Below are 13,461 nucleotides of genomic sequence, written 5' to 3'. Positions count from 1 at the left end.
TGTTTCTTTGGAGCGACAGAAATGTTCTAAATCTCGACTGTTGTGTTGATTACATGATTATATACATTTATCAAAGCTCACTAAACTATACTTATAATAAAATGACTAAATGTTACTGTAAGTAAATTATATTTCAGTAAATCTGACTTTTTTTAAAAAGTGTGCCCTAAAATCTTAATCCTGTTTATTAAAAAATCCAATTTACTTTGAATTCCTTGATTCTTTCAAAACATTTAGAAACATACCTGTATGGTGCATAGAACTTAAATATTCATTCTGTAGGCCATTCTCACTTTTAGTCCTATCAACAACTTTCTGGCATGCAGATTCTCCTTTATTTGATTCTTCATTTTCACTTGCAGTATGATCTATTTTTTTCAGATTACATTTCACACTGCATATGTTTCTCCGATAACGAGGGTCACTTTCTTCCTGTTCAGCACTTGAATCAATTACAGCTACGCAATGCTTTTTGTTTAGCATCTTCTTAATTACAGGCTTGGCAGAAGAGTTTTGTGAACAACTGTCCATTTCACTGGCTGAAGGAGAAGAAATACAACTGTCCTCTACAGTTGAACATTTTTGCATGGCTGTATTTTCATGGTAATGAGGATTAGGTTCATACTTTGGTTTTTCCAAACCAGGGAAACAAACAACAGCCAAAAACCAGTGTGCACTGTAAAAAACAAATGAAACTACTGAATATATTATTAGAAAAAATTTATTATATTTGGCAATAAATATCAATTGAAATGTTTTTTCTAAAGCTTTTGTGAAGAAATTTATTAAGGATGCCCAATTTCTTCAATTCTCAAATTAATCCACTGTTGGTATGATCATTGATTCATTAACAGAATACAATGTCCAGTCAAAAAAATAAAACCTAAGTTTTGTTAGAATTTTGTAGCCTGTATTCATTTTTTCAAACAATACTTTAAACGTTTTCTTATTTGTGGAATGAAAAAATTTTTTTCAGGTAATTTAACAAAAGGTAAATTAATATCACTGAAATTCAAAATCCCCATTGACCTTCCCTTTGCCTTATTTACCATATTTTTGGGACTATAAGAAGCACTCCCCAAATTTGGGGGGGAATGGGGTGCATCTTCTAGTCCGAATGTAGCTTTATAATGTTATTTATGTTATTAAATATTTTACCACATTTTTTGCTTCAAAATTTTTTTTTCCTATTTTCTTCCTCTAAAACCTGGATGCATCTTATGGTCTGAAAATACAGTATGTCAAAAGATAGAAACTATCTAGTTTTAAGATTAAAATGTCTTCAGAAATATAATTAGACTATTACTTTTGAACATTTTCTTAATATTGTATACATATAACTTTTTAAAAGCTTTAATCATGTCTGTTTTTATCTAACTAATAAGGTAGGAATGGCTTAATGTTAAGAGTATCAAATAATCCTGTCTCATGCTATACTGAAATGTAAGTATACAATAATGATATACTATATCTAATCTAATCATTGTAACAGAACTTAAAGTATTAGTAGAGTTCCAGCTATCAAGTGAATGCTAATGATATAGCTGAATTCAGGTATCATAGCTCCCACCAGTAGGATATAAGCAATGAGTAAGAAGCTATGCAGCTAATAATGTGTAGCAGTCATTAATCTAAAGAAGAATTTTATTACTAACTGCTAGGCAGTGTTATGTGCTGTGATAAAATGAACAGGCTATAGATGTCAGAGACCTTATTAGATGAGCACATCTAACTAGATGACATCTTATTAGATGACAATATTTGTTATCTAGTAAGATGTTTGGTAGCTATTTTCTGAATGCAAAAAATTAATATATTGACATGGATAAAAGTTATGCTACATTCTGATTTCTGCAAAATGTTAAATTATCCCAACGTAATCTTGAGAAACAACACTGTCTCTTCATTGGACAGCATAAGCAGAAAGATCAGAGAGGCTGGCTTCATCCTCAGTATTTAAAGGACAGATGGAGGAATGTTTCAAATTATTAACCCTCTGTATCCTATGGACACAGGTCAGGCTAGGGTAGTACAAATAAGCAGCACACCAACTTCCTCACTTCCACTCTTAAGACACAGCTGATTCTAGGTCACATCTCAATTTCAGAAGTGTATGTGTTTTAAATTTGATTAGAATATAATACGTTGATTCTCAACCTACAGTTGTAACCAAAGGCTATCACAGTGTGTAACATTTCTTAGTTATGACAATATGGATATAAACCATAAATTTTCTAACGTCTCACTTAAAAACCAGGTGAAAGGAGAAAGCTCAATGAGATACACTGAGATCACTTTCAACCTCTAAGAGCCAGGGTTTTTTGCTTTTACGATCCTTTTAATAGCAACTACACTGAGCTTAAATCACCAGTGGGAGATAAGGCCAAAGAGGTAATTTTCACTTAATCTGGAGATGGATTAGGTCCCAGTATCAAATTTCTGCCCCTTGTCAGTTACTGTGACAATTTTTAACAAGTAGCCTTTAACTTAAAAACAATTACCACTAAGAAGTTGAAAATAACACAGATGATAAATATATGGTAGTCTATGTAATATAATCAGTATAATACAAATACTTGTGGCTTTACCTCTTCAAAAAAACAAAAACAAAATGAACTCTTATGATTTGGAGGCTATTCTTCCATCCACAAATAGCATAGTACTATTTCAGAATGCTTTTGACTCCACATCTTTATTCCTTCTCTACTTTTCACCAAGATTACTAAAAGTATGATCATAGTTTCCATCCATATCAGATGAATTGACTAAGAGGGATATACCTCTGCTGTTAAACTGTGTCTCTCTCAAATTATATTTCTATTTAAATTTTTAATATTCACTTCCAAAAAACAGCTTCCCATGTGTATTTGCCATTTCACATAGTAGGCAAACCTTATTTTGAGAAGAATGAAGAAACTAAAGATTAGTTTTAATATAGCTTTGAAAAAGTTGGGCTTTCTCTCCATAACCAATGTTTTAACCTAGCCTACTTATCTTGGGCTGAGCTAATTAAAGAGCATAGATCTTATAATTAAAGTAGAATTTTAAATAAATACAGCTCAATTATACTATACAGTGAATTTGTTTTTCATAGTGAGAAAAAAATATTCAGAAGCTAGCAGCTAGTCTGGCACAGCTGGGCTTATTAGACATAAACAATCTCACTGAATGCCAACTTCAGACAACATTACTCTGCAACCATAATAAAATAAGACAAAGCAAGGCCATTTCAAAATTTGTCTAAGCAGAGACAGACAAAGTCACAACACAACTTAAAAAATATCAAAATACCCTTTTCTGATAAATGAGTGGTTGCTACTTCTTTATCCAAGCAAACTACTACTTCCTTAAATCTTCCCCCATATCACCAAACCAAAGCCAAAATTCTGTTACAGGCTCTTTCAAACACACTCGCACTGAGCAGCATCATGGATGCCCACAGTATGTGTTTTCCTTTGATATCAGTAATGAGCGCAAAGTTATCCAACTACAGGTATATTTCTGGGGGTCTCTGGCTGAAGGGCATAGAAAAACAACAACAACAAAAAATATGAACACACTCAAGTCTAAACTGTATAATAATACTATGTTACACATCAACACCTTTCTCTCTAGCCATTGGGGTGAAAAATAACACAATTTTTTAAACCACCCCCTTTTAGTTAGAAAATAGTTTTTTGAGTAGTCAGCAAGATTTTCAACTTGAGACAATAACATCAATCTAGCCATCTTTTCTTTTTCTTGGTTAATAACTTAAGCGTCTTAAGCTAAAAATTCAGATTCTTCTATGGGACCTAATTATCTTTCTGTACAAAGCAGCTTTTTCTATAGAACGTTTGCTAGACCACAAGCACCACTTTGTAAAAATTACATTATTCCACACAGACCAAGAAAACAAAATTAGAAAGACCTCCTGTCTATTGTTTGTAAAATTTAATACCTTACATGATTTACTGGAAAACTGCATGCATTTTCATAAAATAAGCAGTATAAGTATAGATGTAATAGCAAGTTTCAAGAAGTTTAAAAATGAATGGATTCTTCACATCCTAAAAACATTTTCTAAAAATTGCCACCACATTTACAGAAAGGGAATTTTTACTCACGCTTCATTAAGTGGTACAAAAATAAAATCCTTCTCAAAGATATCTACGTGCCGGGTCCATGTTTTTACTCTCCCATGCCGCTTTTGCTGTATTCTGTAAGACAAGAGATACACTTCTGAAATGTTCCTAGTGCTTCAGCATATATGCAACAATTTAAAAATTATGAATATTAAGATATTTACAAACCAAACAGTTGTACAACATGATTTAACAAGTTAAGGAAAGAAAACAGACATCTGAGATAGAGCTAGCAAGGCATGAAACTGCCCACCACTGAATATGGAAAAATAACACTTAATTCCTGTTACTGCATACCAGGATAAACCAGGCTAGTATTGTTCATTACTGCAAAACTGGCATGAGCAACCATATTGAGAAGCAAATCAGACTACGACCTATGGTGAGAAGAAGAGAACAGAAAACTATTGTCTTATAGTAGATGAAGAAGGACAGCTCTGACCATTGGTCAAAACCAATCAATGTCACAGAGGCTGGTGTGGTTCAGCTGGTTGAAGCATCATGCCCTGAAACAAAAGGTGGTGGGTTTAACTCCCAGTCAGGGCACATGCCTAGGTTGTGGGTTTGGTCCCTGGCTGAGTCACGTATGAGAGGCAACAAATCGATATTTCTATTTCTCTCCCTCTCTCCCTCTCAAATCAATAGCCATGTCAATGTCATCAACTCTAAGATGCAAAATTAGGAATCATTGAACTAGTGGATAATACTATTTATATTATGCACAGCAGCCATCAATTCAAGATACTTAACAGCACTCATGATAAAAACGTACCACCCCTGTGTGTATCTTCTGACCAATTACCAGCAAGTATTAGAACTGGGTGTGATGAGTATATGGAGAGGAATTATAAACAAAAGTACTCATGTCTAATATGTAGAATAGTATTTCCTTAACTTATCTGAGAAGAATCATCCAAGGAACTATTAACAGTATAGATTCACAGGTTCCTCTCTTAGATAGTATGGGTGGAATGTCTAGATAAAACAGAGCAATCTATATTTAATAAGTAACCAAGTTATTATTTTTAAACTACCAGGCTTATTGGGGAAATACTGAGCTAAACATTATACCTAAAACTTCTATTAATTCCAGGTATTCTTAAGGCTTTAGAATATTATGGATATTGAAAATTTTTTAAAAGATTATGGATATTGATCCACATTTATATTGGATTCAACCCAATGTTATGATTTTCCTAACAGATAACAAATTGTGTTGCCTCAATACATATGTTTTTGTAATACATTAAATTTGAGTGATTTATTATACACATCTGTTAAATATTTTCCAAGAGCGTGACTTACGATAAATTAGTTGTTTCATGAAGATTTCTCCTCTCTCTCTGATTAAGGCGTTTATAGAAAAAAGAACTGAATATATGAATTCGGTCAGCATCTTCTTTCTTCAGTTTTTCAAGCACCAAATATCTATTTTATTAAAAAAATAATTCCAATATAATGAATTTAGCAGTTTACGTCACACTAAGAATAGTCAGGCAGTGATTAAATTATTTAGTCACTATCAATCACTATTCCTCACAACTGAAAGAAGCAAAGTTTACTTCATATTCTAGACAATAACTTCAGAATAATTCTCAAGTAATGAAAAGTGTATTTGTGAATAAAACTGTGATTTGAAAGATCTAATATTTTAAAACAAGGGCATTTTCACAAACATTCATACCAACATTATTTATAAGAGCCACGAAGTGGAAATGCCAGGAATGTTCATCAATTAATGAATGGAAAAATAAAATGTGATATACTGACACATTTTATACTGAATAAAATATATTCATCAACAAAAAGAAGTACTGATACATGCTATAATAGAAGAACCTTGAAAACATTTTGCTAAGTGAAAAGCTAGTCACAAGGAGCACAAATTATATAATTCCAAGTATATGAAATATTCAAAATATGCAAATCCACAGAGACAGAAAAAAAGACTGGTGATTGCCTACAGCTTGTACTGAGGTTAGAGGAAAATGAAGGGTCACTTCTAAATGGGTACTAGGGTTCTTTGAGGGGATTAAATATTGTAATATTGACTATGGTGATGACTGCACAACCATCTGGATATACTAAAACCACAGACTGGATATACTGAAACCACAGAACTGTACAATTAAAATGAGTGAATTGTATGGCATGTGAATTGTATCCCAATAGAGCTATTGTTTTTATATGCTATTTACTTTATATTTCATTTATTTTTCAATTACAGTTGACATACAATATTATATTAGTTTCAGGTGCACAACATACTGTGTTCTGCTTATCTTAAAAAGTTCAGTTAATAAACCATGAAGACCCAGCCACTTTTTAGAAAAAAACAGAAAAGAATAGAAAGAACCTATACAGTAGGGAGGTTGTAACAATGGTCTCATTAAAGTGATCTTATATTTGTTCTAACTTTTGCTTGCCTTAGATACTTTTTCTTTAACTTGACATCAAAACCAATATCAATAGTTCTTTTATATCATAAAGGAAAATTATGATATATTAAATCTGTTTATGCTTCAAACTCCCTTAAAGGAGCTATGCAAATTAAAGCTCATGACTATATTTATTTTATTAAAATGAGAATAATCTGAAAACCTTATGAAATCTTACACAAAACCAGCCAATATCACAGAGGGAAAACTTTGACACATATCATTTTTAACACAGTATTTGATAATTCCAAAGCTCAAGTTCTGATAAAAAAGACCAAACTACAGAATTTCTTGCTTTAGGGCAACTCAGTGTGCCCCCACAAATGAAATTATGAGACAGTGAATCAGCTCATGGCATAGTTTAAAATCAATCACCTCTGCAATAATATTTTCAAAACCAGAGTATGCAGTATACGACATTTGAGTCCAGGGGCTATAACATAATTGGTGAACCATGAAGCTTTCACCAGCCCAAACTACAATGGATACTTTGTACAAGTGAATCAAATACACAAAGGAATAATTCAACTTCAAAAAGGAAAGTTATTTGTGATTTAAGAAAACTGACTCTCAACTTCATACATAAACAAAACCATGCCTTCTAAAGTAACTAGTTTGTCTTTCTGATCTGATATACATCCACAAGTATTTCTGTGACTATATAGTTGTCATTTCAATGTACTTATGTTAGAACTATTAATTTCAATTAGAAAGGCCACACCTCTTATTTTAGAGATAAAGTGAAAATTCAAGTTTCTTACAAAAATCTTGTGGAAAATTCTTCCATTTGGGTGCATTTTTTGTATAAATCATTTATATTGAATGTCATGGTGAAGCTGTTCACTTCGTATTTCATAAAGTGGACAATCTAACAGTCAAATCATGACTTCTTTAATTATAGGATGAAGTTTAATGGTGTTAAGGTTACTCTGAAACTCTAGTGACCTTGAATGTCATTTTTATTAAAGTAATTCTTTTCTTCTTTGCATTTTATTAACATTCTCTAGGTGCCCTTCTACTTCTTATAATATTGCTAAATTTTGTTTAAAAGTTTGTTTCTAACTTGTTGAGTGAGAAATAGAAAAGAATGAGTAGCTTTGGTAGCAGCCAAATAACTGATTTTTAAAAAGATTTTATTGTATTTATTTTTAGAGAGGGAGAAAAAGAGAGATAGATCAATGGTGGTTGCGTTTCACATGCCCCCCAGTGGGGCCCTGCCTACAACCCAGGCATGTGCCCTGAGTGGGAATTGAACCAGCAGCCCTTTATTTCACAGGCTGGTGCTCAACCTACTGAGCCACACTGGCTAGGGCCAAATAACTGATTTTAGTAGTGAAGTTTAAAAGATTTTTCTTTTAAAATTCACTTCTAAGAATATCACAAGACAAATATAAACACAGATTTTTTTTTAAATCATAGATTTTGTTAGGTTTTTCTTTTTTATTTGGGATACTGACTTGCATCAGAAAAAATAGAACTTGCAGTTAATTAAGTTTATTGTATAAAATTTGTTTTAAAGTGTAACCATAAAATGTTAAGGGATCTCCCTTATGAAAATATAAAGAATTTCAAAAGTATAAACAAATAACTATAAAATGCCTACTGTGATGTAAAAATTATATACTATTTCAGTGTGCAATGGAATATAAACTAAAATATAAACAAAGTATGAGTTCAACTTAATTTCTAGATCTACCTATATAATTTCAAAAGACAAAGAATTTTATTTTTTTAAATGTTTTATTGATTATGCCATTAGTTGTCCCATTTCCCCCTTCATTCCCCTCCACCCAGCACACCCTCTCCCCGCCATTCCCCCGTTTTATTTCATGTCCATGTGTCACAAGTTCTTTAAATTCTATATTTCCCACACTATTCTTGTCCTCCCCCTATCTATTTTCTACCTACCGTCTATGCTACTTAGTCTGTGTACCGTCTCCCCCCTTCTCCTCCTCCCACTACCCTGTTGCTAACCCTCCATGGGATCTTCATTTCTATGGTTCTGCTCCTGATCAAGCTGTCCTCTTAGTTTGCTTGTTTTAGGTGTGGTTGTTAATAACTGTGAGTTTACTGTCCTTTCACTGTTCATATTTTTATCTTCTTTTTCTTAGATAAGTCCCTTTAACATTTCATATAATAAGGGCTTAGTGATGATGAACTCCTTGAACTTGATCTTATCTGAGAAGCACTTTATCTGCCCCTCCATTCTAAATGAAAGCTTTTCTGGATAGAGCAATCTTGGATGTAGGTCTTTGGATTTCATGACTTGGAATACTTCTTTCCAGCCCCTTCTTGCCTGTAAGGTCTCTTTTGAGAAATCCACTGACAGTTTGATGGGAACTCCTTTGTAGGTAACTATCCCCTTATCTCTTGCTGCTTCTAGGATTCTCTCCTTCATTTTAATCTTGGCTAATATAATGATGATGTGCCTTGGTGTGTTCCTCCTTGGGTCCAACTTCTTTGGGACTCTGAGCTTCTTGGACTTCCTGGAAGTCTACTGCCTTTGCCAAATTGGGGAAGTTCTCCTTTACTATTTGTTCAAGTAAGTTTTCTACTTGTCGCTCTTCCTCTTCCCCCTCTGGCACCCCTATAATTCGGATGTTGGAACTTGTACAGATGTCCTGGAGGTTCCTAAGCCTGTCCTCATTTTTTTGAATTCTTGTTTCTTCATTCTTTTCTGTTTGGTCATTTTTTTCTTCCTTCTGGTCCACTCCATTGATTTGAGTCCCAGTTTCCTTCCAATCACTACTGGTTGCCTGTGCATTTTGCTTCATTTCACTTAGTGAAGCCTTCATTTTTTCATCTAATTTGTGACTAAAATCAACCAGTTCTGTGAGCATCCTGATCATCCTGCACAGTGTTTTGAACTGTGCATCCGATAGGTTAGCTATCTCTTGATCACTCAGAAGTATTGGCTCTGGGGCTTTGAGCTGTTCTTGAGCCATAATGTTTTGATCTGTTCCCACCTGTTATGTATGAGGGGCGGAGCCTTAGGTGTTCAGCAGGGCAGGACAACCCAGGTTGCTGGGTTGTGACACTGCATGTGGGGGCAGGATCAGAGAGGGGCAATGGCATTTTTTTCTGCTCTCTCTCGGATTTTGGTCCCCTCTGCTGCTTCCCACAAGCAAATTGGGCCTTTCTGGTGCTAGCTCCCAGATGTGTGGGCTTGTGCACCCTCCAGAACCCTGTGGGTCTCTCTAACAAACTCTCTGTGAGCCTGGCAGCCTCTCCTGGCACCTCGACCCCCAAAAGTTTTTCCAATTGGTGCTTTTAGGCTTTATTTCCCATCACTGCAGCCCTGGGTTGCACGGTCTATCTCACTGCTCACTCCTTTGCCTGGTTTATCTGCACATGGATGTGTGACCACAGTCAGCCAGCTGCCTTGCACCCTCACTGGGTCTGCCCATTGCCACCCCATGCCTGGGATCTGCCAACTGCCGCCTGCACACCTGGGTCGCTCCAGTCGCTTTTTCCTGTTGAGAACCCTCTCTGCCAGTTGCTGACTCCGCCCCTCTTACCGGTCTGGATGAATGGTTCATTATTGTCTGACTTCGGTATAGTTCAATTTTCTCTCTGTTTTGGTTGCGTTCTGGTTTTTAAGTATCTGTTGTTCATAAACTTGGTTGTGCAAGGATGTACAGTGTTTCCACCTACACCTCCATCTTGGCCAGGAGTCAAGACAAAGTATTTTAAATAAAAAGACTTAAATAGGTTAAAAGCAAAGAGGTAAAGAAATACATACCATACAAACAGAAACCGAAGGAAAGTGAGAATAGCTATATTCATTTGGAACAAAATGGGCTTAAGAGCAAGGAAGATTTTCAAGAATAAAGAGGGACATTACATTAATAAAGGGGTCATTTCTCTAAGAATGCGTAAAAGTGTATGTGCCTAATGACAGTCTCAAAATACATAGGGTAAAAACTCACAGACCTAAAATGAGAAATAGACAAATTCATACTTAGAGTTGGAGATCATCAACCTTCTCAATAATTGATAGAATAAGTATGTAGAAATCAGTTAAAGACAAAGATGAGTTGAATACACTGTCTAACAACTTGACCTAATTAACATTCACAGAATACTTCATCCAACAACAGCAGTGTTCTTCTATGTATTCACTTGAAACTTTTCAATAACTTGGTTCATTAAGTATATAGTAGGATTAAGAGATAACATTTTTAATTATGAAAAAAATACATAAAATTTGCAAACTTAACCATTTTTAATTGTACAGTTCAGTAGTTTCTTAAGTATATTCCCAATCTCCAGACCTTTTTTAACTTGCAAACCTGAAACCCTACATCCATTAAATAATAATTCCCTGACTCTGGTAACCACTATTTACTTGCATTTTCTATGAATTTGACTCCTTCAGTTACCTAAGTATAAGTATACAGTATTATACATTACTTGTATTTTTGTACTGGTTTACTTCATTTTACACAATATTTTCCAGATTCAGTCATGTTGTGGCATGTGATAGGTTTCCTTCTTTTTAAAGGAAGAATAATATTGCACTGTATATTATATGACACATTTTATTTACCTACCCACCTATCAATGGACAGTTTGGGTTGCTTCTATATTGACTATTATGAATAAGTGCTATTATGAACATGGGTGTGCAAATATCTCTTTGAAACCCTACTTTCAATTCTTTTAGACATATACCCAGACATGGGGTTGTTACATGATATGGTGCTAGTTTATTTCTAATTTTTGAGAAACCACCATACCGTTTTCAGTATTGGCTGTACCATTTTATACTCCTACCAGCAGTACAAAGGGTGACATTTGTCCACATTCATTTGGTTTTGATTTCTATTTCTCTGATGATTAATAACATTGAGGATCTTTTCATATCCTTGTTGGTGGTTTGTATGAAATAACATCTTTTGATTTAGTTATTAAGAACGTTGAATTTGTCACTAAATGTCAGGTCTCAAAGAGATCTACATCTGCAAAATTAGGCATTTAAAATCTAAAGCACTTTCTCTTGCCCAGCAATTCTATGACACATTTGCAATATACTGAAACATAATCCATTACCATCAACTCTTCAAAATGAAAAATAGTGTCTTTGAAAGGGGGTATAGTTAACATAAAGAGGAATACAGTATCACCCCTTGATGTTAGGTAAATCCTGTTGGTTGATGGTGTTCACATTCTTTTACGCATCACTGTTGATTTTTTTTTAGTTGTTCTATCAATTGTTGAGAGAGAGGAATTAAAGTCTCCTGCTATATTTGTGAATTTTTGTTTCTTATTTTCCTACCTTTTAGATCTATCCGTTTTTGCTTCACATATTTTGTAGCTCTGTTGTACGCCACATACCCAATAAGAGCTTCTAAGTCTTCTGGGTGGATTCACTCATATATTACTATATAATGTCCCTCTTTATCCCTGGTAATTAATTGTCTTTGCTCTGAAGTTTATTTTATCTGATATTAATACAGTAACTCCTGCTTTCTTTTAATACTTGCATGCTGTATCTTTTTCCATCCTTTCAACTTAGTTGTATCATTATCTACTAAGTGTGGTTTTTGGTAGATAGGACAAAGTTGGGCTGTGTTGCTTAATCCACTCTGCCAACAAGTTTCATGAGTTCATAATTGTTTGTTAAATAATTTTTATGATGGATGGTTTCTAATCATTGTCAGGTAATTCTAATACCTATGCTATCTCAGTGTGGACTATCTATTAGTTGTCTTTTCTCATTCAGTTTGAAATCTCTGTGGTTCTTGGTAAGAAAAATAATTTTAAATTAAAATCTGAACATTTTGAGTATTATAAGACGCTGAATCTCATTTAATTTTTGTGTTTAACCAGGCTTTCCCTGGCACACACTCCATTATTTGAAGTGGGCACCACTTCATTACTGCCAGGTTGGGGGTGGAGGTTCAGGTTCTGTACTAGGCTACCATTAACCTGGAAGGGCTCCATGTTAATGATAGATAGGTGTGGAAGACTTCCCACTAGGCCTATACTAGTACCCTCCACCAGGTATAGATGGGGAAGAATATCTCATTACCCCCATGGACCAGGGTGAAGTCTGGCTCTACACTGGATTCCATTTAAGCTTAGGGTCACTGTAACCACAGTTACTTAGCATTTATTGCCTTGACCTCTGCTGTACTGATACCACTAAATGTATTCTCCTTTAAAGCTTTTACCTCCCTTCAATTTTATCATCAGTCTCTCTGGATTTTTTCTTCTTACTTCTCAAATACCTTCAGAATTTATTCATGGGAGCCGCTTTCCTCCCTGTTTATCTAAATCTACTCTCCAGGCTCTGTCTTTATAGCTCTTTCTCTCATTTTATATCTCTACCTAGACAATTTAATTGATTCTCAAAATTAAACTACTACTTGCAAAGTAAAGCTTCCTAACTATATGTCTCCAAGCCAGAACTAAACTGCCATCCAGAACCACATAGTCAACTGTTTATTGACACTGTCCCTGTTATTGGTATCAGACACCTAGAAAGAGTATCTCCCTCTCCCCTACAAAAACCTACTCCACTTCTGCATTCATTGCTTCAGTTTGTGGCAAAATCATTTAGCAGGTCTCCTTAGTTAGAAAACTAGAGTTATTTGGCACCCATTTCTATCCTTCTTAACATTCATTCATTCAGGCCTGGAGTCCTGCTAAACAGCTCTACCTCTTAAAATACTTCATTATTTCCTTTTCATTCAAACTAAAATGATTAATTAGGCTTATATCACTTTAATTAAATTCTTTAAATCATTTCCCATCTAGATGTCCACAATAAAAATGCTTGTCAAAATGATCTTAAGGAAACCCAATTATGATATCACTTCTTTGATCAAAACTATCACTCTTTATAACAAATGTTTTCTTTCCTAGAATAGACTGCAACCCCTAATATGCTGTAA

The 13,461-nt window shown here is 34.4% G+C and overlaps 1 protein-coding gene across 10 annotated transcripts in view; it reads right to left on the bottom strand.

Moving 5' to 3' along the window:
• The window catches only part of SENP6 (SUMO specific peptidase 6), a 116,910-nt gene that overhangs the window by 14,569 nt on the left and 88,880 nt on the right, over positions 1–13,461 (bottom strand). For all 10 annotated transcript variants that reach the window (XR_008391370.1, XR_008391371.1, XM_053664115.1 and 7 more), the window contains 3 exons: positions 5,430–5,552; positions 4,107–4,199; positions 246–676 (listed from right to left, as the gene is read on the bottom strand). Coding sequence is in view for 8 of the 10 variants with exons in the window: in XM_053664115.1 (XP_053520090.1) it covers positions 246–676; positions 4,107–4,199; positions 5,430–5,552 (647 nt within the window). In the remaining 2 variants the exon portion in view is untranslated. The remainder of the gene's footprint in view (positions 1–245; positions 677–4,106; positions 4,200–5,429; positions 5,553–13,461) is intronic.

The sequence above is a fragment of the Artibeus jamaicensis genome, unplaced genomic scaffold, assembly GCF_021234435.1.
Source record: "Artibeus jamaicensis isolate MK-2021 breed Jamaican fruit bat unplaced genomic scaffold, CSHL_Jam_final contig_1127, whole genome shotgun sequence".
Lineage (NCBI taxonomy): Eukaryota > Metazoa > Chordata > Mammalia > Chiroptera > Phyllostomidae > Artibeus > Artibeus jamaicensis.
This window is presented reverse-complemented; position numbering and strand designations above follow the sequence as displayed.